The 23,207-nt window shown below is 41.9% G+C and overlaps 1 protein-coding gene across 1 annotated transcript in view; it reads left to right on the top strand.

The window, feature by feature from the left end:
- Nucleotides 1-22,862, top strand: part of FOXN2 (forkhead box N2) — a 47,739-nt gene extending 24,877 nt beyond the window's left edge. Inside the window, exons 2-6 of the mRNA XM_018557191.1 lie at nucleotides 8,203-8,741; nucleotides 13,465-13,589; nucleotides 14,910-14,971; nucleotides 19,564-19,632; nucleotides 21,991-22,862. Of these exons, the coding sequence (XP_018412693.1) occupies nucleotides 8,217-8,741; nucleotides 13,465-13,589; nucleotides 14,910-14,971; nucleotides 19,564-19,632; nucleotides 21,991-22,508 (1,299 nt within the window). The 5' untranslated portion in view covers nucleotides 8,203-8,216 and the 3' untranslated portion in view covers nucleotides 22,509-22,862. The remainder of the gene's footprint in view (nucleotides 1-8,202; nucleotides 8,742-13,464; nucleotides 13,590-14,909; nucleotides 14,972-19,563; nucleotides 19,633-21,990) is intronic.
- The last annotated feature ends 345 nt before the right edge of the window (nucleotides 22,863-23,207 follow it).

The raw sequence follows: 23,207 nt of genomic DNA on the forward strand, positions 1-23,207 counted from the left end.
AACTTAATATACCCCAGGTGGACTCCAGCCAAGGTATAGAAACCTCTCAGCAACAATCAAGAGAAATGGGAGGCACCTGAGCTAAATTTCAAGTGTTGTTGCAAAGGGTCTGAATACTAAAGGTGCCCATACACTGCTCGATTCTCGAGAATCGAGCAGTGTGAACGGAGACGTGCGACCGTTTCTACTGTACGGTTGCACGTCTTCCGTCGAACCAGCATGTTCGAAAACCAGCCGGGAATCGTACGATTCTCGGCTGGTTAGAACGGTGCTCGGAAGACAAATGCCGAACGGGCCGGTGTGCGCACGCGCACACTGCCCGTTCAGCATTGCGGTCATCGGAAGTCCGCCCCTCAGGGGGGCGGGCTTGCGATGATCGAGAGTGCGATCTGCCTGTCCAAGATAGGCAGATCGTACGTTTTTTTAAATCCCTGTACAACCATCGCAAGACTAAGGTCTTGCGATGGTTGTAGAGTGTATGGACACCTTTAAAGGTGGCCATACACTTTAAAACCATCGCAAGACCTTAGTCTTGCGATGGTTGTAAAGTAATTTAAAAAAACGTACCATCTTGGACAGGCAGATTGTACTTGCGATCATCGCAAGCCCGCCCCCTTGAGGCCTGTTCGGCATTTGTCTCCCGAGCATCGTTCAAACCAGCCAAAAATTGTACGATTCTCGACTGGTTTTCTAGCATGCTCCTTAGACAAAAGATGTGCGACCGTACAGTAAAAACGGTCGCACGCCTTCCATACACTTTGCGATTATCGTACGATCGCAGGATTTCCCACGATAATCGCACAGTGTATGGGCACCTTTATGCCAATGTGATATTTCAGTTTTTCCCTTTTCATATATATGCAAACATTTCTAAAATTCTCTTTTCACTTTGTCATTTTGGGGTACTGAGTGTAGATTAATGAGAGGGAAAAAAAAAGAATGTAAACAACTGTAGTATCAGGCTGCAACATAACAAAATATAAAAAAGTGAAGGGGGTCTGAATACTTTCTGAATGCACTGTAATTTATCATGTTTGAGCAATCCACAAACATTCATGCAATCAAAACACACGAAACTTGGAAGCTTAGAAAATATTCTAAGGTGGGTGACAAGCTTTACAACAATGTTTTGGTTACTTGCATTGAACCAGAGCACCTAGAAACAATGCTTCTAACCAGCCTGTACATCCGTGTTTTATCCAGACACATAAATCTATTGTAGTATGATGGCGCTTTGTGATCCGGACATGGCATACTTGAGAAACGTACATAGAAGATTTTGTTTTCCCTTCTGTTATACTCTATACAGACTGGCAGCTGTCTTTCTTCCACCCTTCTTGTGGCATAAAGCTTTGACTAAGAAGCTGGCTGAATGCTGAAAGATACTAATGCTTCAGTTGTCCTGGATACTGACATCACGCTGCATTGTAATCAAATCTAGGCTTTTTGCTGGCCGTTTTGGGATTCAAATCTGACCTCCAATCTTAGCAGCTGCTCCAGTGAGATGGACAATACCCTGCTGGAGGGCAAATCTAGACAAAAGGAAGCAAGCCTGCTTTGTGCAGCCCTCCAGTAAATAGGGTGGTACTGTGTTTCACATGTGATCTTTTAAGCACCTTTTTTCAGCTGATGAGTTATGTGAGCTGTTAGAAAAATTATTAACCATAACCATTTGTTATGCTAAAGACTAAATGACAAGTGATAGAAGTGATACGTGCCAGAATTGGCTTTTAAAAAAAAACTGTTGTAAGTCCCTTTTTCTATTTAAAAACTATATATTTAGTGCGCTTAAAAAAAAAAAAAAAAGACTGCATGCTGTACTTTTTTAAATTTATATATAATGTGCACACCACCAGAACTCCATGGTGTGACCTGTCACCACCCATGAGAAGGCAAATTGCCTTGTCTTGCATTCTGGCTGCGCTGGAAAAAATGTCCAGTGCAGCCCGAACGCAGATGGTGTGAACAAGCCCTTGGTCAGGACCTTCTAGACCCAGAAAGGTACTACTGAAAGAGTTCCACTCCTTACCAAGTGTCCAGTCCTCACTGTGATGGCCACTCTGTATTCAGCCTATTAGCAAAACGACTTTGCTATCACTGTATAGCAGTCTAGGTTTGTGTGAGCACAACAGGAAATGACATATGGAGTGAACAAGCTCCAAATGGGCATATGTCAGCAGACAAGGGAAATGATTAGAGAAAGTGAAGTTGAGAGAAATCTTAAAGTGTCAAATTTAAAGTGCGTGTGTATCAAATGATGAAAAAAGCATGAGCAGAACTTCCATGGGTGAATACTGTACGTCGAAGAGATCCATGGATAAAAGCAGTTGACGTTCTTGACTTTTCCGTGTGAATGTCAAGCATGGCCTTGTCCATTCCATCTGCCTGTTTGGTCAGTGACCCAGTCCATCGCATAAAAGGACCAATAGGAAGTGGGTGGGTGAGAATGGGCCAAGCTAACTTGTCTTAAAAAAGCTGAAGTTTGCTTATGACCTCCAGTCCTGTGTATCTGACTCTACTGATCATGTGGTCATGTGTATTGCAATGAAGAAAGCGTTTGCTTATGTGCTTTTTTGTTTTTGTTTCATGTGCTTAGTTTGGGATGTTCAGTCTTGTGACGGATCTGGAATTAAAATTGGGAACTAATGTTGTCATGTTGGCAATTCTGAACAAGATGAATTAAAAAGAGGTTAAAGCAGAACTCCCAGGAAAAATGATTAACCCTTGCAATGGGGCTACCCCTGCACTGCAAGGTTAACTTCTCATTTTTTTGTCTACAGAGTAAAATAAAAAAAGTTGTACTCGCCTAAACCTCAGAGCCGGTTTGTTGTGGGAGCACTCCCTCCAGCCTTTGTCCTCCTATGCTGCAGTATGTCCCTTGACATCTTCACTAGTGATTGGCTCGGGCGTGTTCGCCCACTGGGAAGCTGTCAGCGCGCAGGGCCAATCACAGGCACTGAGACATTTCTCGATCTCTGCAGCTGCGCACCGGGAACATGTCTCAGTGCCTGTGATTGGCCCTGCACACTGACGGCTTCCTGGTGGGCTCGGCACAAGGCGCTTGCGAACACGCCCGAGCCCATCACTAATCTTCACATCCTATACACCGTGTATAGAACGTGATGACTCAAGCATCCTTGGACCGCTCCCTGGAGCCTCTCTTCCCCTCCGCTGCAGCGGTTTAACATCCAGCCGGCTCAGAGGATCAGGTGATTATAACTTTTTTAAAGTTTCTTTCCTAGACCCAGACGAGCAGTTAACTCTTGCAGTGTTGCGGTAGCTCCGCTGCATAGGTTATTAATATTTTCCCCAGAATTCCTCTTTTATATCTAACGGGACAAAATGACATTTTTCCCCCTCTATAAATAGGCCTCTTTTAGAACATCAGCTGACTGGAGGAGCTTTCATTCTGCCATTGCGATCTTTCAGTGTAGCTGCTTACAAGGCAAAAATGTTGTTTGCTTGCTACGTTTACGCCATACTTTGAATAGCATAGGAGAATGTTGTGAAGTGTTCTCAATCATGTTCTCCAAACAGCAATGAACCAGCAATGAACCAGCAAAGTCACTTCAGTAGCATAGGGCTGTGTGTATTAAATGCCTCATAAGCCAGAATTTACATTTTGGAGGTCTTTGGTTTCCCCAATGTTGTGTGAATTGCAGCTGCCCCGGTTTGTCTGCACGTAGCGAAGATAAATGTCTCTTTTGTATTATCTCAATATATTGGATTTGTTCAGCGCAAAGAGTAGTTGGCAAGCTTTGCTCCATTTCGTCTGGTGCATCACTTTAAATACTCGGCTATAATGGAGATTTTTTTTCATGGGAGTCATGGGAATTGTGTCCATTTCACATCTTCCAAATGTCTGTTGGAGAGGTCAGCTGAGCGGCCATATGGCTATGTATTTTTGTTGTCAGCAGGAATAGGGGAAATGCAAAAGTTCTTTCCGACTGTTTCAAGCAGCCTGTTAGGCACACCAGTTGTATTATATGTGGTGTCTGTGTCGTAAAGCAAGTTAGGGCTCATGCACATGGGCATATTTCAATACTTTCATCTACGCTGACGCTAAAAAAAAAAAATGTGCATTTGGTGCAATTACGCGTGAACGCCATTTAGAGTTGTATGTGTGTAAATTAATTCCATTGGCTAGAATATTAATTTTATGCTAGCCAAGAGAATAAATCTATGTGCATACACATGCGATGGATTGCATTTACTTGTACATTATGACGGTAAGCTCCTCTCTGAGCACAGGTTTGGAGGTTTGGGCCATTTTATTTTTATGCTGCTCTAAGGCTTTTTTCACACCAAGCGCGGAGCAGGTGCAGAGCAGTTAGACCGGAGCAAAACTGCGCCCAATGTATTCCAATGGTATTTTGGGCTCTAGTTCACACCGATGCATTCAGTTCCAGAGCAGGTAAAAAAACTGCAGCAGGCCCTATTTTACCTGCTCTGGAACGCATGCGAACGCATCAAAAACGCATGCAAACTCCCTGGAACACACTGAAAGCCCATTTTAAACTTACATTTTTTTTTCTTTTTTACCAAAAACGGCCCTGAACGCATAAACGTGGCACAAAATAACGCGGCACAACCCACTGCACTGCGTGTGCAAAAACCTGAGCAGACCTGCTCTGCATTTGGTGAACAAGGCCTTAGATATTGATCTTAATGCCACAATGTGCATGGACACAATGGCTAAAATAGAGCAACGTTCAGAGGCATCAAAAAAGCAATCTGCTAAAAGCAGTATATTTTCTGCCCATTAGTCTACCTTCATACCAGATGAATACATGTACAGGGAATGTATCGTATTTTCCAAGATTTGTTGGATATACATTGAAAAGACGTCCACTAAATGTAACTCTTCTCAATGCATATTAATCATAAAAATATAAACCTCCTTTTATACAGATTTTAAAGATCTCCAGGAAAACTTTTTCTTAACCCTTGCAGTGGGACTACCCCAGCATTGCGAGGGTTCAGTGCTCGGGGGACAAAGATCTACTCACCTGAAGCTCTGAGCCAGCCAGCTGCCACAGCGCTCCCTGCAGCCTTCCCAGCAGCATTTGAATCTTCCTTGTTGTCCTCACATCTATGCACAGTGTATAGACGTGATGATTTACTGGACCTTAGACCGCTGTAAAGTAGCCTCCGCTGCAATATCGCTCCCATGATGGACTACAATCTCGTGTTTAGTTTACTAACTTGTAGGGATGCACCAAGTGGTCCGATACTTACCCCCGATAATGGAACTTCCGGTCAGAGGCAGTGCCGCGAGGGAGCATGGAGTCCGCTTACCTGCCAATCAGGAAGCCCGGGTGGCTGTCCGACACTGCAAGGTTTGATTCCTGTGTCTCTCTGTGGAAGACCTCCCCTAGTATGTCTCTTCAGAGCTTCAGTACGACCACGTCTCTTCAAAGTGTTAATTGATTATATTATTCATGCCAATTTTTATATTTTATCTTTTTCTTCTGAATTTTCTAAAAGCACTTTAAACTTTGTATTTGCTCTAAAAACTAAATGGAAATTCCTACAGACAGCTGCATTTGTATTGGTTTTGCCTTCAGGTGCTAAACTGCCAGCACAGTGGGGATTTGTAATCGTCTCTATTTAGTGAAGATCAGCTCTTAAGCCTGGAGAGAATGTTGTCACTAGAGAGCGAGGTCACACTGCCGCCATGTGAGGGAGTGAAAGTTAGGTTGGAAGCCAGATATCATCTGCTTATGGGAGTTCTGGAGATTTAGTTGGTGAGGAAGAGAGGAAAGGGAAAGATGACGAAGCAGAATCCTTAAGTGTAAGGTCATCTTTGTGCTTTAGAAACCTATAGCCACAACCCATGCACTGATAGATTTAGAAGCATGCTTCCTTACATTTTTGTTTTTATTAAATGATCAATAATATTGAGTAGTCATTTTTTGTTCAATTGCCATGTCCGGTAAAAAAAAGCTTTTTTTTTTTCCTTTTGGAGCTGTACTGTAATGATCAAGTTATGAGCATGTAAGAGTTTGTGTACAAAATCATCCATGGCAACAAGTAAAATTGGCATAGGGTGCAAGGAGCACAGAGAGTGAAATGTAGGGGTAGAGCTGGCCATGCACTCTTCAGTTACCATCGATACCCCCATCCTCGCCAAACAGCTTGGATGAAGGAACCCTAGCTGCTGCCTATTTGTATTAAATACCTGGGCAGTGTCTGCATCTGACTGACTCCTTCCACAAACGCTGATGGAAAAATCTACTTCAGTGGAGCGGAGGGGTGCTGGTAGGATTCCAATTCCCATTTCATCGGGAAGGGTTAGGGTGAAAAAAGAAAAGAGTGCACTTGTGTCCATACTATGTACATGAAACCATTTTACATAATCTTAGCAAGGAGTAAAAAGAGAGGCATCTATTGTCTGCCACATACAATGCTGTTTTAGCACCTCTCTCTGGGCAGGTTATTAACACCTTCTAGCTCCAATTATGCAAATGCCATCAACACCTGGCTGCGACTAACAGATTATGTGGATTGGAACACCATTCACCATATTTATTCCCAGATAATTTTTTGTACAAGTCATTCTAAATTGAGAAAGCTGGTTGGATGACCAGTTAAAAGTCTTCAAGAAAAATACAGTAAGTCCAGTTGCCTTGACTTCTTTTTTTATAGATATACCATGACCTGGATGAATGAGAACCTTCACAGACAAGGAGTAAAAGAGCTGTACACAAGCCATCCCTGACCTCTCTACCTTCTTTTAATGTGAAGTTATTCATGTTCAGAGATCACAACAAATTGTTAATAGCAGGAATGCAATGATATATCGGCCCGCCAAAACATATCGGCCAAAAATTGCACTTTTGGCATAATGCAGAAAGTGCCATTTTCTGGCAGATACAATGATGCATCTGTTCTTTCTCTCATCCCCGCTGGGCCTTCTCTGTGTCCCAGCGGGGGAGGAGAGAAACTGTCACAGGAGGCCGAGCGCTGCGGCCGTCTCTCCTCCCACACCGCTCAGCTTCCTATCACAGATCAGAGGAGAGCAGTGTGGGTGGAGACAGCTGTCATTGCTGTCACAGGAGGCTGACAGCGTGTCAGTGATCGCTGAGTATTTGTAAATAATTGAGGACATAGTATGTTGACTATATCCTCAATTATGAATGAATGTTCATTCATGATTGTGGATATAGTCAACACACTATGTTTTCTCATGTTATGAATGAACAGGAACACTCGGTATAGAGGATTCCTGTTCATTTATAACATAGGCTGCAGAAAAAGAGAGAGAGAGAGAGAGAGGACTCTGTGTTCTCAATCTCTTTTTCTATTTTAAAAGGGAAATATCAGGGGTCTGTTTAGATCTCTAATATTTCCCCGATGCCCTTAAAAGTAAAGTAAAAAATTAATAAATAAAAATAAAATAAAACATTTAAAATTTTATGAAAAATAAATACAAATAAAACAAAACAATTTTTTTTAAAAAAAAGTTAAAATCAAAAGCATTTTCAGTTTCGGCCTGATTTTTTTTTTTTTTTTTTCGGTTTTGTTTCGGCTTTAACATTTTCATTTTGGTGCACCTCTAGTTAATAGTTAAGGTACTTGAATGTATTTATAAGATTAAGTACCGAGTTTAGGGTCACTTTCAGGCCCCATTCACACTGAGCGATTTATCGAGCGATTTTTGCAGCGATATCGCTCTATGTAGCTTCTCCAATCCATTTCAATGGAGCTGTTCACATCTCGTCGCTCAATATCGCTCAATATCGCTTGTAGCTCGTCACTGGTAGCTTGTCGCTCCTACATGACCCTTTATTGCTCCTGATTGCATACAGCCCAATAGGAAAAAGTCGCGCGATATCGCTCGTCGCTCAATATCGCTCAAAATTGCGTGATTTTCATGTCGCTCAGTGTGAATGGGGCCTAAAGTGGTGTCAGTATTTGGATTGGACAGTGAAGGGACAGCCACAGTGCAGCCACAAACCGATGAGGTCATCTCTCTGCTCACTCCTATCAGCATTGTTTGCATGTAGCTCATTTGAATGGCTCCCCTAATCCTGTTTGTTTATTTCTGTTTTGGCTTTGCTAAAGTTTCTTTTTAAAATAACGTCCATGCAATTATATTAAAAATAAACAATGTATGTGTCTAGATGTTGTTGTATTTACTGAATGCGCCATATGGGTTGCAAATCAATCAACTAACTTCTTTCATTGTGTTTATTCCAGAGTGATACGATTGCATGGGTCCGGTTACGGGAATGACTCCTGACAAGAACGTAGAAACTCCCGGAGCAGAGAGAGTTGCAGGTTTGAGTCAAATTGATACAATGGGTAGCCTGCCAGAAGAAGTTGGTGCAGCCAGGCCAAAGGCCTCTGCCGTGGACTGTGGCCCAGCAGATGAAGAGCTGACAAATTTGAACTGGCTTCATGAGAGTACAAACCTGCTGAATAACTTTAGCCTTGGAAGCGAGGGACTTGCAGCCAATAATCCATTATATGACATTGAAGGTGACAATTCTCCATCAGGTTGTCGAAACACAGAAAAGTCTTCTGCCTCCTCCAAACCTCCTTATTCCTTCAGCCTCCTCATTTATATGGCAATTGAGCACTCCCCTAACAAATGTCTGCCTGTGAAAGAAATCTACAGCTGGATCCTGGATAGGTTTCCTTATTTTGCCACGGCACCCACCGGCTGGAAGAACTCTGTCAGACACAACCTTTCATTAAACAAATGCTTTCGAAAAGTAGAAAGAAGTCATGGAAAAGTAAGTCATATCGGAAGTGAAACTTTCATTACTATCAAAACAGAGAAGGAATAGTTTGGGATAAAAATGTGCGCATTGTATTTTCTGTCTTGTTTTAAAGTCCTATTTTCCAGGGGTTGTGGTTACTAAATAGTGATTCCTGCATTTTTATAAGGTCCACTTGAAAGTACAGTGTTTGACTTGCACTAGGTCTTATTTTCGGGGTAGGTCTTATTTTTTTTTAATGTACAACAATCCACACTTATTCATGTACAACAGTCTACATGTATTCATGTACAAAAATATGGTAATCAGGGGTGTCGTACCTTTCCAAGAGCAATTTGGTAACCAATCGCTGGCCAAAATAAGCGAAGCGCGCTTTCACTATTGATTCCTCACAGGTGGAGTGCATTTGGTATCACTCCGCCTGTGACAGGAGCCAGCGCTATAGAGGAAGCATCGGCTTATACAGCTCTGCTCCCTCCGCTGCCGCCTCGCTTCCTCTAGCGCTGGCTTCGTTGGCAACACTGATTTTCTCCCGCAGCACTTCAAGTTCCCCTTTTATGCCACCACCGGCCCTGGGAATGGCTACAATTAGGTCTTTATATTTTAACAATTCCCAAAAATAAAAGATGGGTGTTATTTTCGGGGTAGGTCTTATTTTTGGGGAAACACAGTATATGTACAGCCAAATGTTTCTTTTTAGATATTGGATAGAGTGGGGAGGGGTAGGTCACACATTCAATCTGACAATGAATAGAACCGGGTAGATGCAAAGTAACAACAAAGTTACATTGTATCTCAGAATCACGCTTCTAATCAGTGTTTATAAACACTGTTCAAAAGGTCACATTTCTGACAGCAGCGGCTGTAATGACAGCTTCCATACAGCTGTCCCAAAAGTTCCCATAATAAACAGTGTTTTGTAAAGATATAACTTTAACGGAACTGATTGCACAGTGTAAATATTGACATTGTCTGTGTGGTCAGACAATGGTCTGTATTGTCTGTAAACTGTATTTGTTAACTGCCTTATGTGAGCAGACCCAGGCTTTTTTGCCCTGTTATGGACTCTAACTTTATGTAGTTAATCTATTTAGCCTGCAGGTGGGGCTCTAGGCTTTCATTTGTCAAGTATTGTATGACCCTCAACTGTTCTAAAAGACACCCACGGTTTACAGAATGTAATGAGGGAGATTTTAATAAGGCTTTGCTACATTATTCTGGCTGTATCTAGAACTCTTGTGCTAAATTCATAAAACGTCTGGAACATCTCTATAGTCAATGCAGCGAGTTCTTGTGTCTGCAACAAATTCAGTAAAAAAATAAAAAGCTACCCCCGTTTTAGAGTTAAAAAAAATTAGTCACTGGTTCCTACTTTACTATCGGCCCGCATCTCCATTTGTTGCCAGGATGCTGTCGGCCTGCAGTATCAGTCACTAAGACACCGCCAGCCCATAGTGTCCTTGGTTGCTATGATGCTGTTGGCCCATAGTGTCCTTGGTTGCTAGGACTCACAGCACCATAGCAACCAAGAATGCTGTGCAGCTGACAATATCCTCGCAATAAAGGACATTGTGCAGCTAACAACATCATACCAACCAGAGACCCTGTGTGATCCTGAGGGGGCCGAACATGCCCTGAGAATGTAATATCTATCATATGAACACTCCGGCCTCAGTACCGCTTCCCCTCCAGCCTGCCTCCATGCAACAAATTCATGTACCTGTCATGCAGAGGCGTGACACAATTCTAGAGTGTCTGCAACACTCTGTGAATTCCAGGGAATGTCATTAGATCAGTGACTTCCATCAGATGGGACCCGTCCAAGGTTTAATATGACAGGCTAAGCCTCTTTAGCTAACCCTGGTGCTTTTGAAATCCTTTGACATATATATAAAATATATATTTGTGAATTGAAGTTTGTGTGTGCATACATATGTACTGTCTTTTGGGTTTTTTTTGTGCTTCTAAGAAATAAAGCCAATTGGTTTGATCTGAGGTGCAAAATAAAAGCTAGCACATGCAGTGAGAGTTGCGTACTGAATATTCATGTTTGAATTGCTGGTACCTTTCATGATGAATAGCTGCTAGAAGCTTTCTAAGAAATCTATATGAATCCATTTTCTTTAAACCTGAAATAAAAAGTATGTTTCCCATATCAGTAAGGGATAAGGATATTGAAGTTGTTGGTTCTAAGCTGATGGTGCATATTAATCCCTGTATATATAGAGATGCTTCTCCCAGCTGCACATAGACAGTCACTGTACACTTGCCTAGTCTAGCTATGGTCTCAGATATCAGTCTGGTTTGGGTTGTCATGGCAGCACTTCCTTCTGCTGGCTCGGTTCTTGGGCTTTTAGTAATGTGAGATGAGCTTGTGTTCCTGCTAAACTAAAATCTTCCTTATATAAAAGATAAAATGCAAGACTGGCTGTAATCTCAACCAGAAAGAGCCTTCTACAGGAATGTGCAAGGGCAATCTTTCATCTATGTTTAAACTCCTGTTTGTAAAATGTATACCTGGATGTGTACAGTGTTGCTTATGATGGGAGGTATTTCTGCATTAATACTTTCTTACAAGTACAAAATGGAGATTATTCAGTAACCAAAAGAACAAAGTATATAGTACAGTCATTTATAGCAACAAGTCAGAAATGGCCTTAAGGGTGGGTTCACACCTGGGTGTTTTTTAGTGCTGATCGAAGCAGTGAAATCCCATACTTCCTTAAAAACGCCCTAAACCCAAACAAGTACGGGAGCTTCTTTGGGGTGTTTTTCCGCGCGTTTCCATTGGTATTCCCGAGTGTGGCTCGGGGTTAACAAAGCGGTAACCCCGAGCCACACTCGGGAATACAGCGTAGGACTTACCTTGTCCGCGATCTCCGCTGTGTCCTCCGGCGGCTGCCTACTTCTGGGTTTTGTCCCTTGCGAGCGGCCGCGTCGCAGGGGGGCGGAACCGGCAGGAAGTTTGAAGGTTAAAAAAATGTTAAAAAATGATAGAGAGAATAATAAAGGGGAAAAAATCATAGCGCCAGTGAAACGCGCGTTTCACTGAACGGAAAAACGTGCTAAATGCTACGCCGAGGTGTGAACCCATCCTTACTGATCGGACCCGAACTCGGGTGGTTATGTTTGATCTGTTATTGTAATTTGTATTCAATATGGGATTCAATTTAAAGTGATGCTAAACTCAGGAGTTACATTTTAAAAATGCATTCAAGTAACTGTTACAAATGCTGGACCTTATTTGGGATCACTCGGCTGTAGATGCTCAAATCATCTCTGAATTGGTGCTGACACTGTCCTTCCTTTCTTCTCCATGGTCCCTGTGTGTGTTGTAAAGTAGTCACCCCTCAAAGTTCACTCCTGTGATGGACTAAAATCTCATGTTTAGTTTACTAATTTGTATTGAGATTGTAGTCCATCACAGGAGGGAGCTTTGAGGGGTGACTGCTTTACAACACATGCAGGGACCATGGGGAACAAAGTAGCCCCCCTCCAGAAGGAAGGACAGTGTCAGCACAAATTCAGTGATGATTTGAGGATCTACAGCTGAGTGATACCAAATAAGGTCCAGCATTTTTAACCGTTACTTGAATGCATTTTAAGATTTAACTTCTGAGCTTGGTGTCACTTCAATGCCCCATTCACACTTGACCTGAGTGGTGTTTGTGTTTTTGGGAATTTTTCAAGCGATTGTATAGGCATTTATGCGCACATTTCAGACTTTAGCATTTTGTGTTAATATTGAAAAGCTAGTTATTAGGCAAGAAACTGCATGAAAAAATGTGTGTTGTGTATTTTTTTTGCACACTTCTAGAAGTCTGTTGGAGCCAAAACATTTGATTGCCCCAAAACCAGCTTATGTACATTTTAGGAGCTCCAGGCATTTTCTGTCAAGCGACAGAATGTTCAGGTGTGAATAAGGTTCATTGGAAACAATGGGTTTCCTTCTGTCCAGGGTTGTAAAGCTAGACATTCGAACTACTAGGTGAGAAGGGGGCCTTAAGGTGCCCACACACCTTGCGATAATTGTACGATAATCGCTGGAAATCACGGGATCGTACGATTATCGCAAGGTGTGTGGAAGGCGTGCGACCTCTGCTACTGTAAGGTCGCACGACTTTTATCTTAGGAACATGTTTGAAAACCCGCCAAGAATCGTAAGATTGTCGGCAGGTGTGTGGCATCTTCGTAACATAAAAGCCGAATGGGCCGGTGTGCGCAAGCGCACACTGCCCGTTCAGCATTGCGGTCATCGCAAGTACGATCTGCCTGTCCAAGATAGGCAGATAATACGTTTTTTTAATTACCCTACAACCATCGCAAGACTAAAGTCTTGCTTTCGTTGTAAGGTGTGTGCCCAGCATTAGAGATTGTGAGATGAGACATCCAGATTATTTGTGTGTTCAGCATTTGATAGCGTAGGTACAGCCTAAAGGACAAGTGATGTCCCAAAATATTCTCCCTAGTGACCAATTACCCGGGGTTTTACAATTGTGAACAAAATTGCTTTAAAAAAATATTGATTTTAGTGATCAGTAGAACATACCATGTTGGATATTTTGTAACATTAAAACTTTTATATAAATATATATATATTAATTTTTTTGACAATTTGTAGCTAATTAACTAAACAGCATGTTGGGCCAATTTATGGGATTGCTAAGTACAGTCAATGTAAACAGTTTGTTTATATTCTTATCTTCTCTAATTTGCATTATTGCCATCTGTTTTGTAGGTAAATGGAAAAGGATCCTTATGGTGTGTTGATCCGGAGTATAAGCCCAATCTTGTCCAAGCACTGAAGAAACAGCCGTTTTCTGCAGCACTTGCATTGTACACCCCTCCTGCCTCACCAACAAGGTAAGCGGGTCACCAGTGCTACCAATACATACTAATGTCATCTGTTCAAGAATAAAAAATGAAGGAAGATTCCCCTTCATGGACTCAGCACCAGCAGAATGTGGCCTCAACCTATTTGTTTATAACCAGCAGAGGAAAGGTGCACATGGCTGAGGAACTTAACAGCAAATTAACAATACAAACATTTTCCAATTTTGTTAGACAACAAAGTAGAGCTGCAGCTAACGATTATTTTCAAAATCGATTAGTTAGCCGATTATTAAGTTCGATTAATCGGTTAATCGGATAAACAATAAAATAAAGAGATGGAAACCATTGTCTGTTCCAACATTTAGATGAGAACTAGAGGGTTCGGTTGCATTCATTTGTAAATCCACATCAAGGGACCTCTATTACAAGCAGCTTATTTTTCAGTGTAGGTGTTAGAATGGGACTACATATTACAGGAGTGCCTTACATTCATCTAATACACAGTGTATGCAGGTGAGACCTGTTCTTAATTCTAAGTGTTGCAAGCATAGGTGGGTTCCCTTTACTGGCTATCAGGATCAAGTGTTATGGAGAATGTTTTTGTTTTTTTTTCTCAATTATGTCTGTGCAAGCATTGGTAAAATGTCTCTATTCACACCTAGGCGACTTCTAGTGCGCCTGGTTTTTGTTTGTTTTTTTCGTTTATCTTTTAGGCGTGGTTTACATACTTATTTTAAGTCGCACATTTTTGTGAGCAGATTTTTGCACATTCATGTGGCTGGCCAAAAACACAAAATAAATTGCAACATGCGTTTTCTATTGAGTCTATGGGACAATATGCGCTAAAATCTGCCCCATAGTAGCTCATGTACTACTTGGAGCAACAAGCGTATTTCTACTTGCGACAGAACTCACAGGTGTGAACAAGGACCATAGAAATGAATGGGATTCCTTGGGTGGAGTGTTTTCTCACGCTGAATCAGCTGTGACAATACGTCTAGGTGTAAATGGAGACTTATGCAGCATTCTGTTAAATGGTGTTTGTAGACAACCCTAAAACGGCAGCTCTGTTATATGTGGTGTGTCAGGGCCCCTGTTAAGTTTAAATATTTGTCTTGGTCACTCGTGTCTCCATGCAAAGGCAGATAGTTCTGAAGCAGGTATAAAATTTCAGTTGATGGCATTGCAAACTCGGCAATCTATGTCTTCTATTGAGGTGTTCTGTTGTTACATTATCTGGACAATTATACGCTGCCCAAGTTATCCAAACATATAACATTTCTTTCCTTTGCAGATCTCACACATTGTACCAAACTCAACTGATGTATTGTGCTTTTCTTTCTTCTTTAGTGTATCCCCTCCACTTTGTTTATCTTCTGCATTGAAACAGACTCAAGGACACTCTGCGAAAGGTATGTACATATTTACACTTTGATTATAACTGACTAAGGGGTCAACATGTCTCCTTTTATAGTGTGTTTAGGTTTTAAATATTTTTTTTCGTTATGTTGGGAAATTCCTATACATAATCTTTTTACTAACAGAGCCATATTTCATTTTGCAACTAACCACTGACCACAGAAAATCTGCAGATAATTGTAAGGTGTATGGCCAGCTTTAGTTTTGTGCAACCGTGAAATGGCGATAAACTGCGATACCCAAATTTTCCATAGGCAATGCTTTATAAACCTTAACCGTTCATCAGTTTAGAGTTAACCATAAATATGTCCCTAGAATGATTCCATTCACTCTGGTGTATGCAGCAATATCTACTATGTCATTTTAAACGTACTTATGCTCCCTGCATGCTGTTTGTTTGCATTCGTATGGACAGGGCTTACTTTTTTTTTTTTTTTTAAGATTTATTACATTTGATTTATCTAGCCTCCTTTTTTTTTTTTATTACTATTAGAAGGTGGCTGGCAAGCCTGTGATTGTAAATGTTTGACAAGTCCTCTTAATGGAGACTTTAGGGGTTTGTCAGACCCTAATGCATCTCTGCATTCCATTCAAGCAGATTACAGACTGCACTCGGAACAGTCCTGTAGTTCTGGGTGCTCCCAGCAAGCTCTCTTTCAACAAGTCGGGGACTACTTGAAATGTGCCGTCTTCAGTAGCCTGGAATCCTGCTACCCTCTTGTATTGGAATCTCTCCCCTCATCAGAGTCCTCCTCTGGTTCTCCTGAAGTTGCTAGGTCTTCTGCCTTCTCAGCTGAAATTTTTACTACGGTCATACAAGAAAGACATGACCCAAATTACTCAGTTGCCGAATGCGCGATCTCCAGCAGATTCTATATCCGATTTTCTTGTGGCCTTTGATCATCGGCTTTGTCCAATCATGACTCGGCCAAGTGTTTGACTGGTGGGCTTTGCCCCTAAAAATTTGGAGTCCTCTGCCATCACTCCCACAATTGAGACTGTTTTGGCAGCTCATTGATGCAGTGCACACCACTCTAAAGCTCCATGGATAATTACAAGCGTAACTCTTCTACCACTGCCTTTCCAACCCCTTCCACATACCTCCAAAAATGGGAGGATCATTTTGGACAAACCCTAACACCAGAGAATTGGGCAGACATGTGGCTGGCCACCTCCAAGTCGCCAATCAACATCCCAGCTACAGAAACCAATTATAACCTTGTGATGCAATGCTGTCTTGTAGCAACCCAAATAGCCTGAGCAATGCCTAAATCAGGGCTCGACAATTCCCAGGTCACCAGTGCGATTAGAAATTGCGTCATGGCGCCTGGGCTTTTGTCAGCCCTTGCATCTCAGTTTTTTTTTTTCTCCACTGCTTCCCCCAAGAAGATCAGCTGTTGCTGTGGGTCCTCCCATACTTGTGTTTCATTTCTCAGTCCTAGTGCAGTGCTGGAGTAATGCAGGGAGATAAGCAGAAGGTAGTTCACATTAATGTCCATTCCCTCACACCCCATTCCCCCCTGCCGCCATAGCTCTGCTCTGCCTGTTCTCCTCCTGGCTGCATGCTGCAGTCTGTGTCCCCTCTGACACAGTAGCCAATAGCAGGCTGGCTATTACACATGCCTACCGTCTGCTGTCAGCCACAAGTTTTGAGGTTCTGTCTACCATGTAATTTCTACTTTCCTAGGTTGTGTCTTGTTGATGAATCCCTGAGAAGCCCTCTTGAACAAATGAACACCCACTTGTACCAAAATTGAAGCCCACTTGATAAACTGTTTCTCAGCTGTAAAAACATGAGTTATCACTAAGGCTTGGAGAACACTCAGTATTCCCTTAAATGAATTCAAGTCCAGTATGGACAAGTGCCTGCTATCTAAAAAAAATTGACCACTGTCCAACATGTCACAACATATGGGATCTCCAGGTCACACACTACCTTCCTTCAACCTTTGTCCATTTTTTTTAATTTTTATTTAAAAAAAGTGAATTCCAATTGTTCAGATTTCCTTCACGCTGCACGCAAGCTTCATTCCACAATCTCCCATTCCCCTCCTTTTTTTTCTTCTTTTTCCTTTTACTCCTCTTCTCCCCTTCTTCTCCCCTTCTTCACCTCTCCTAATCCCATGCCCCTATCCTCTCCCCCTCAACTCCAGTTGTCTCTCTTTAGTGATCCCTATTCCTCTGAAGCCAATGGAAACCCCGCTTGGACATCCACCTTTTCAATTTGATTATAATGTCTTGCTTGGAAAATGTTTCCCTCTTCATTTATTTTGTACTTGTGCGCTTGATGGTACAGCATTGTACCCCCGACTGTTCCATGTTATGTTTTTCATTGTCCAAGTGTAACCCCCCTGCAAACCAAAATCCTTAAATTAATATTACACTCTCACACTTCTTTTATTTTATTATTTTTGTTTGTTTCAATAATGAATCCAGATCAAACAAATATACATTGCCCAGCAAAGTATTTCTTTACATTTTTGCCCAAGCACTTAGTCATTATGTTTCCGAACGGCTGACTCAAGCTCTCTCAGCTCAGCTTCCCTTAACTTCCTGTTGAGTAAAAGATCACAAGGGGCCGAGCAGGCTCGAGCAGCAGTCCATCTACTAGCTCGGAGTAGTAGAAGCAGGGAGTACTGAGAAGGGTAGTGCTTGCCCCACTGTGCTTGTGTGTTTGCAGAGACGCACACAGCTTACTAGCACACAGAAGGGTGGCTCCATAGGACCCCGGATGAGAAAGAAGCCACCCTAAAGCTGGATATCGGGGCCAGTGCTCAGGGGACCAACTGATTCTGCAGGAAGCTGAAACTTTTAAACATCAGGAGCAGCATCCATTGTAAGTGATTTAATCAGCATTTGAAATATAAACTTTACAATAAAAACCTGTTGACTTTAACATCCCATTAATAAAAAAAGATTGAAACCAAAATTAAAACAGAAAAGGCTTTAAAAAAAAAAGAAAGCGACCATTACTACCATAAGTCACATCTAAGGACTTCAGATGCACTTATATCTTGCTGGTACCTGTATTGAACTTTGCCACCATTTCAGTCGCTGCAATCACCATAATGGAATCTTTACTTCTCTTCAGGAGAAGAGCAGCAGCAGGCATACAGTGAAGTAGATGTGTTGTGTATGAAGAGCCCCCACACTGTCCTGATTTTATGCAAAGTTTTGTCTGCAGTATAGTTGCTATGGAAACTGTAAATTTAGCTGAGTCCTGAAAAATGTTCTTTTACAGTTTAGACATAAGATTGTGTACATGGCGACGTGAGAATACAGATGGCTGGAATGTTCTGATACTGAGAGCAAGTTACATTATGATGTCGTACAGTCTGATCCTATCCTTACAGCCATCATAAATGTGAAATGTTCATTCCTGATTTTGGAATGATGGACAGACCTGTGCAAATCATTCTTTGAGGTCCCATTCAGACCACCTGCTGTGTTACACCGCTGCTTTTGTGCATGTGCCCGACAGTGTTGAAGTGCTCGATCAAGACACATCGAGGAGGGGACACAGACCTATGCAGCCGCCACCCAACAGGGAAGAGAGACCAGCTGTCAGCCTCTGTGACTCTGCATTTCTCCCCCAAACCCCCCTCCCCCCCGCTCTAATAGAGCCCTAGTGTCACCTTGAAGAGAACCTTTTCACTCCAATGTGCTATCACATGCGATGACAACGTGAAGTTAAGTTTAAAAAAATAATAAAGTAAAATTAAAAATACCCCCGAGAAAATTAAAGTCCCCTGCGAACACGCGCATGCTAAGACAAAGTCGGGTGCACCTGTGTATGAAAATTACAATTGCTGTCTGGTATCGCTGCATGGACTAGAGTGAGGGCAATAATTCTCGGGCCAATACTCTAAACTGATGACCGGGCTTTTACATTTTTATATATAATTGTTTGTTGTTTTTTTTTTTTTTTGTCCAGTTTTGGTGTGTTATTTTAAATTAAGTGTGCTTTGTTATTGGGCTAGCGCTATCACATAGGGCTGACAAAGCAGTCCTTATCCCTTTCTATGCTACAAGTATGTTCGGCTCTTACACAGGACTCTTTCCTGGTCCCTGCATCTAAATGGAAAATACATGCTGCATTATGATGGATCTTTTTATTGTAGTAGGCAGGTTCGCTGATGGAAAAAAAAAGTAGGTTGAAGGGAGAGGAAGAAGGAGAGTCAAGACATTAAAAAAAAAAAGTCAAGATTTGTATATAATCTCAGCTTCCATTATATCTGCACCTACTGATCTTTCTGACGTGTGGTTTTAAATGGAAGTAACTTCTGCTGTGTCATTTTTATTATAATAAGCTGAAATGTCCAGGTTTGTCACTTGTTGACAATCCTTGATATTGACAAGGAGCTTTGGTTTCTTTAGAACTGTTCTTTCCATATACAAGTCTATGGGAGTGCAAAAGCAGCTTGAAGCAGGTAAATGCTGGTCAACTGAAGGTGAAATGCAACTGCAATGAATTCTTAATCTCGCTGGCATACTGCATTTGCCTATGAAAGTCCTTCTACACTGACCCTAAAGTGTTCAGAGTGATACAGCGACACATGACAAACTATATTTCTTTCTCTTCCAGACTCTGACATTGACGCTGCCACTGCAATGATGCTCTTAAACAGCTCTATCAAGCACGAAGCTTTGGATTGTAAGAATTCCTTTTACTAGTTTGTCAGTCATGACATTCTGGCATAGTTCCTGGAACACTTTAAAGCAGAGCACTTTTATCTTTGAATAACTCAACCCCTTTGTCTATACGTCACAGTTACTCAAAGAGCAGAAGCTGTTCACTTAGTAAAGTACATGAGGTGCAGCTGTGTTCTCTTTGTTTGCCTACTCCTGCGTGAGAGAAAAAACACATGGATTTCTGCTTGCACATGATTGGGCATTCAAAGTGAACATAGCTTCACCCTGTTCAATATATTTTTGGTTTTCATCAAGGCTTTTAAAGACCTTGACATAGTGGCCAGTATTGATACCATAGCAATGTGGTGTGTGTGTAAAGCTGAACTCCAGGCAAACAGCTAAATACACAGATGAAATGCATATGCGGGAGCCACTTTACCTGCCAAAGGATTTGTATGTCTATCCATCTAGTCCTGAGATTTACATGGATCTGCCATACAGCATACACGGATCTGTCATACAGCATAGTCCTGTCCTTCATTGAGGGGACTTTTGTCTGCTGCAGTTAAATAACACTTACAGGTCTTGTTCTTGCCCCATCCTGTGACGGAACAGTAAAAGGAGAAGCAGCATACTAAAGAGCGTTTGCCCCTGTCACTGCTCTCTCCTCCTATTAGCACATGAGCACTGCGGCACAACCGAGTGGCTCCTTGTGCTTCTCCCTTTCCCAGTCAGAGCTTGGCTGTGCAGGGACTGAAGAGACTGATACCAGGTCAAATTCAGGTACTTATCACTGCTTGCATTTGAAAAAATAAGTTCAATGATGTATTAATAAATGCAGAGCTGCAATAGTTTTCATCTTCTCCATCTGCCTGGAGTTCAGGTTTATTTTGTATTATTTAATAGACATGTTGATCCCGAGGATTACTCTATAGAGTATATTTTAAGTGAATTACTTGTTTCCACTTTTAAAATGTTTCACTCTATACATGCAGCACACCATTTTATACTATTTTACCTGATCGTACTGTATGCTGATTCACACAATGTGGGAGAGCGGTCTTTTAAATGAATGCATTCTTTCTCTTTTTTTTTATAAAGGTGTTTGCTGCAGCATTGGAGAGAATGTCAAGCTAGATGGAGTAGATGGTGAGTCCTTGATCCGGACCTTCTCTGTTTACACACTGAACATTTCCTGAATACAGATGGTTGCCATACATTAGATTTACCCACCCCCACTATACAAATACTGAAGAAAGAAATGACTTTTGGTACATATGGCAACCAGGTTGTACCTTCGATTCTTCTGTATTATGCTAGAAACCTGACAGACACAGACAGCGTATTCGGACAGCGATGTCACAACTCTTGAGCTGCATGCATGTTTGGGTCAGGGATTCCCAAATTGCCAGAGGATCTGCATGACAGCCAGGCAACTCGAATTTTCAGGAGATCTCCAATTGCAGCCTACAGATTAAAGTGGGACTCCATATTTTTTTTTTTCTGGATAAAGCGAGGAGTGGTTAGTCTCTGGGTTTTTATTACTATCCCTGGTCCTGCTGGGACATTTCCCTTCACTTCCTGTACAGGTGACTGGTGGTGTTTTCTGTGCTGGAGCCAGACTTTAACTCAGAGTGATGTTTCTACACTGGCAGAGTAAACCTCCAGAGAGACTTTGGTTATTTCTGGTTTTATTGACTACACAAGAAGTGAGAGAAATCTATTTGATGTGGGGTCATACACTGCTCTGTATTTTTCATTCAACTCGTGGGCTGAACGAAAAAAATAGAACAGATTCCTCCATCGACGCTACGAGGACGTTGATTGAGGTATCCCCGCTGTTTTTATTTGTATTTAGACGGTCGCTGGCCACTGTTGGAATACCTGAACAGAGCCAGCAGCTCATTGGCTGCTGGCTCTGTTCGTATGAAAATTTTTCAACCAGCTCCTTCGATCAGCTGATCGAAGGTCCCTTCAGAGGCACACACTGTGTGATTTTCGTGCAGTTCTTGAGGAAATTCGCAGAGTGTATAGTCACCTTAACTCTTTTTCCACTGTATTTGGAGATAACGTTTTGGCTGGGGTCATACTTCAGTGATACAATGCAAAAGGCTGAGCTTTATAGCAACCAATTAAATCTGACTTGTAAAAATAAAGGTGGCTCCTGATTCTTATCAGTCACTGCACCTAAACTATTGGTTTGCCTGCTTGAGTATGTTAACTATGAAGAGACAGCAGAAACATGCGTGCATTGCGCTTTGTGTGTTCTAAATCACATGACATTGGAGATTTCCTGGGCAGTAATAGGAGTTTGCAGTATAAAATTTTCTCAAACGGTTTGTTGTAATACCTTATTTCTTATGTGTTTTTTTTAATGTAGGCCAGAAGCCTCAGCCTCTTAAGGCGGTGCTACCTAAGAAACGCAATTACAGCAGCGCATTCAAACACTGTGCTTCTCTGTCTCTTCAAGAGAGCGATTCTACAGTCATCAACATCGATCCCAAAGAGGATCACAACTACAGTGCCAGTGGCACAGACTCTCAGCGATGTGAATCACGCTCCAGCGTGTCTTCCCTGTCCTCTGTCGACGAGGTGTACGAGTTCATCCCAAAGAACAGCCACGCAGGAAGCGACGGCAGCGAAGGGTTTCACAGCGAGGACGACACAGATATGGACTATGAGGAAGATGCACTTGGTGACAGCGGCTACGCTGCCCAGCCCTGTATAAATTCTAGCAAAGAACAGCATGGCAAAAAACTGCGAAAAGAAGCCTGCCAAGATATCGACGATGAGCTTAAAGAGGCAGCAGGATCGCTTCTCCATCTAGCTGGAATCCGCACGTGTCTAGATTCCCTTTTAAAAACTGCAAAAGCCCAGTCCCAGAAGCATAGAAAATAGTCAGTCTGCCTGCCTGCAAGTTTTGCTGTAACCAGTTGTACTTTCTTTTCCCTTTCTCCATCAACTCAAAGCGTGGCAATATTTTTCAGCCAGTTCTTTTATTTTTTTTTTCTCTAGGAGATCAAAGCCATAAAAAATTAGGCTTGTTTTGTATTTGTTTTGCTTGTTCTCAGCTATCTTGACTTGTTTGTTCTCCCATGATTACTGCCTTAGAATAATCACTTTTTTTTGTTATGTAGCAGAAGTGCATGACGTGCAAAATTCCCCAAAATAAGCTATTTAATATTATTGAAATGTACCTGACTCAATGGATTCCTAAAATCGTGACGCAACCCTCGCTATGAGCTGCTGACGTCATATATGGGTTAGTAACAAAGGTGCACAGTGCACATAAGTAGTATAATAATTGTAGATGAAGATATTTTCCTCTCCTTCAAATATTTCACATGGACTGTAAAAAAAAAACTGCAGCTTTCTCTGCTACGTTCATATGGTCTTAGAAAACCTGAATACCAGACTACGATAAACAAAAGAAGTTTTCATCTGTATGTGTACAGGCAGTCCCCGGGTTACGAACAAGATAGGGACTGCAGGTTTGTTCTTAAGTTGAATTTGTATGTAAGTTGTAAATTTTCAAGTGTAACTCCAACTCTTAGTTTTGGATAGCATAGGGAAGGGTTAACCCCCTGTAACGTTTGT

Source organism: Nanorana parkeri, unplaced genomic scaffold (assembly GCF_000935625.1).
Source record: "Nanorana parkeri isolate BGI_ZX_2015 unplaced genomic scaffold, ASM93562v1 scaffold271, whole genome shotgun sequence".
NCBI lineage: Eukaryota > Metazoa > Chordata > Amphibia > Anura > Dicroglossidae > Nanorana > Nanorana parkeri.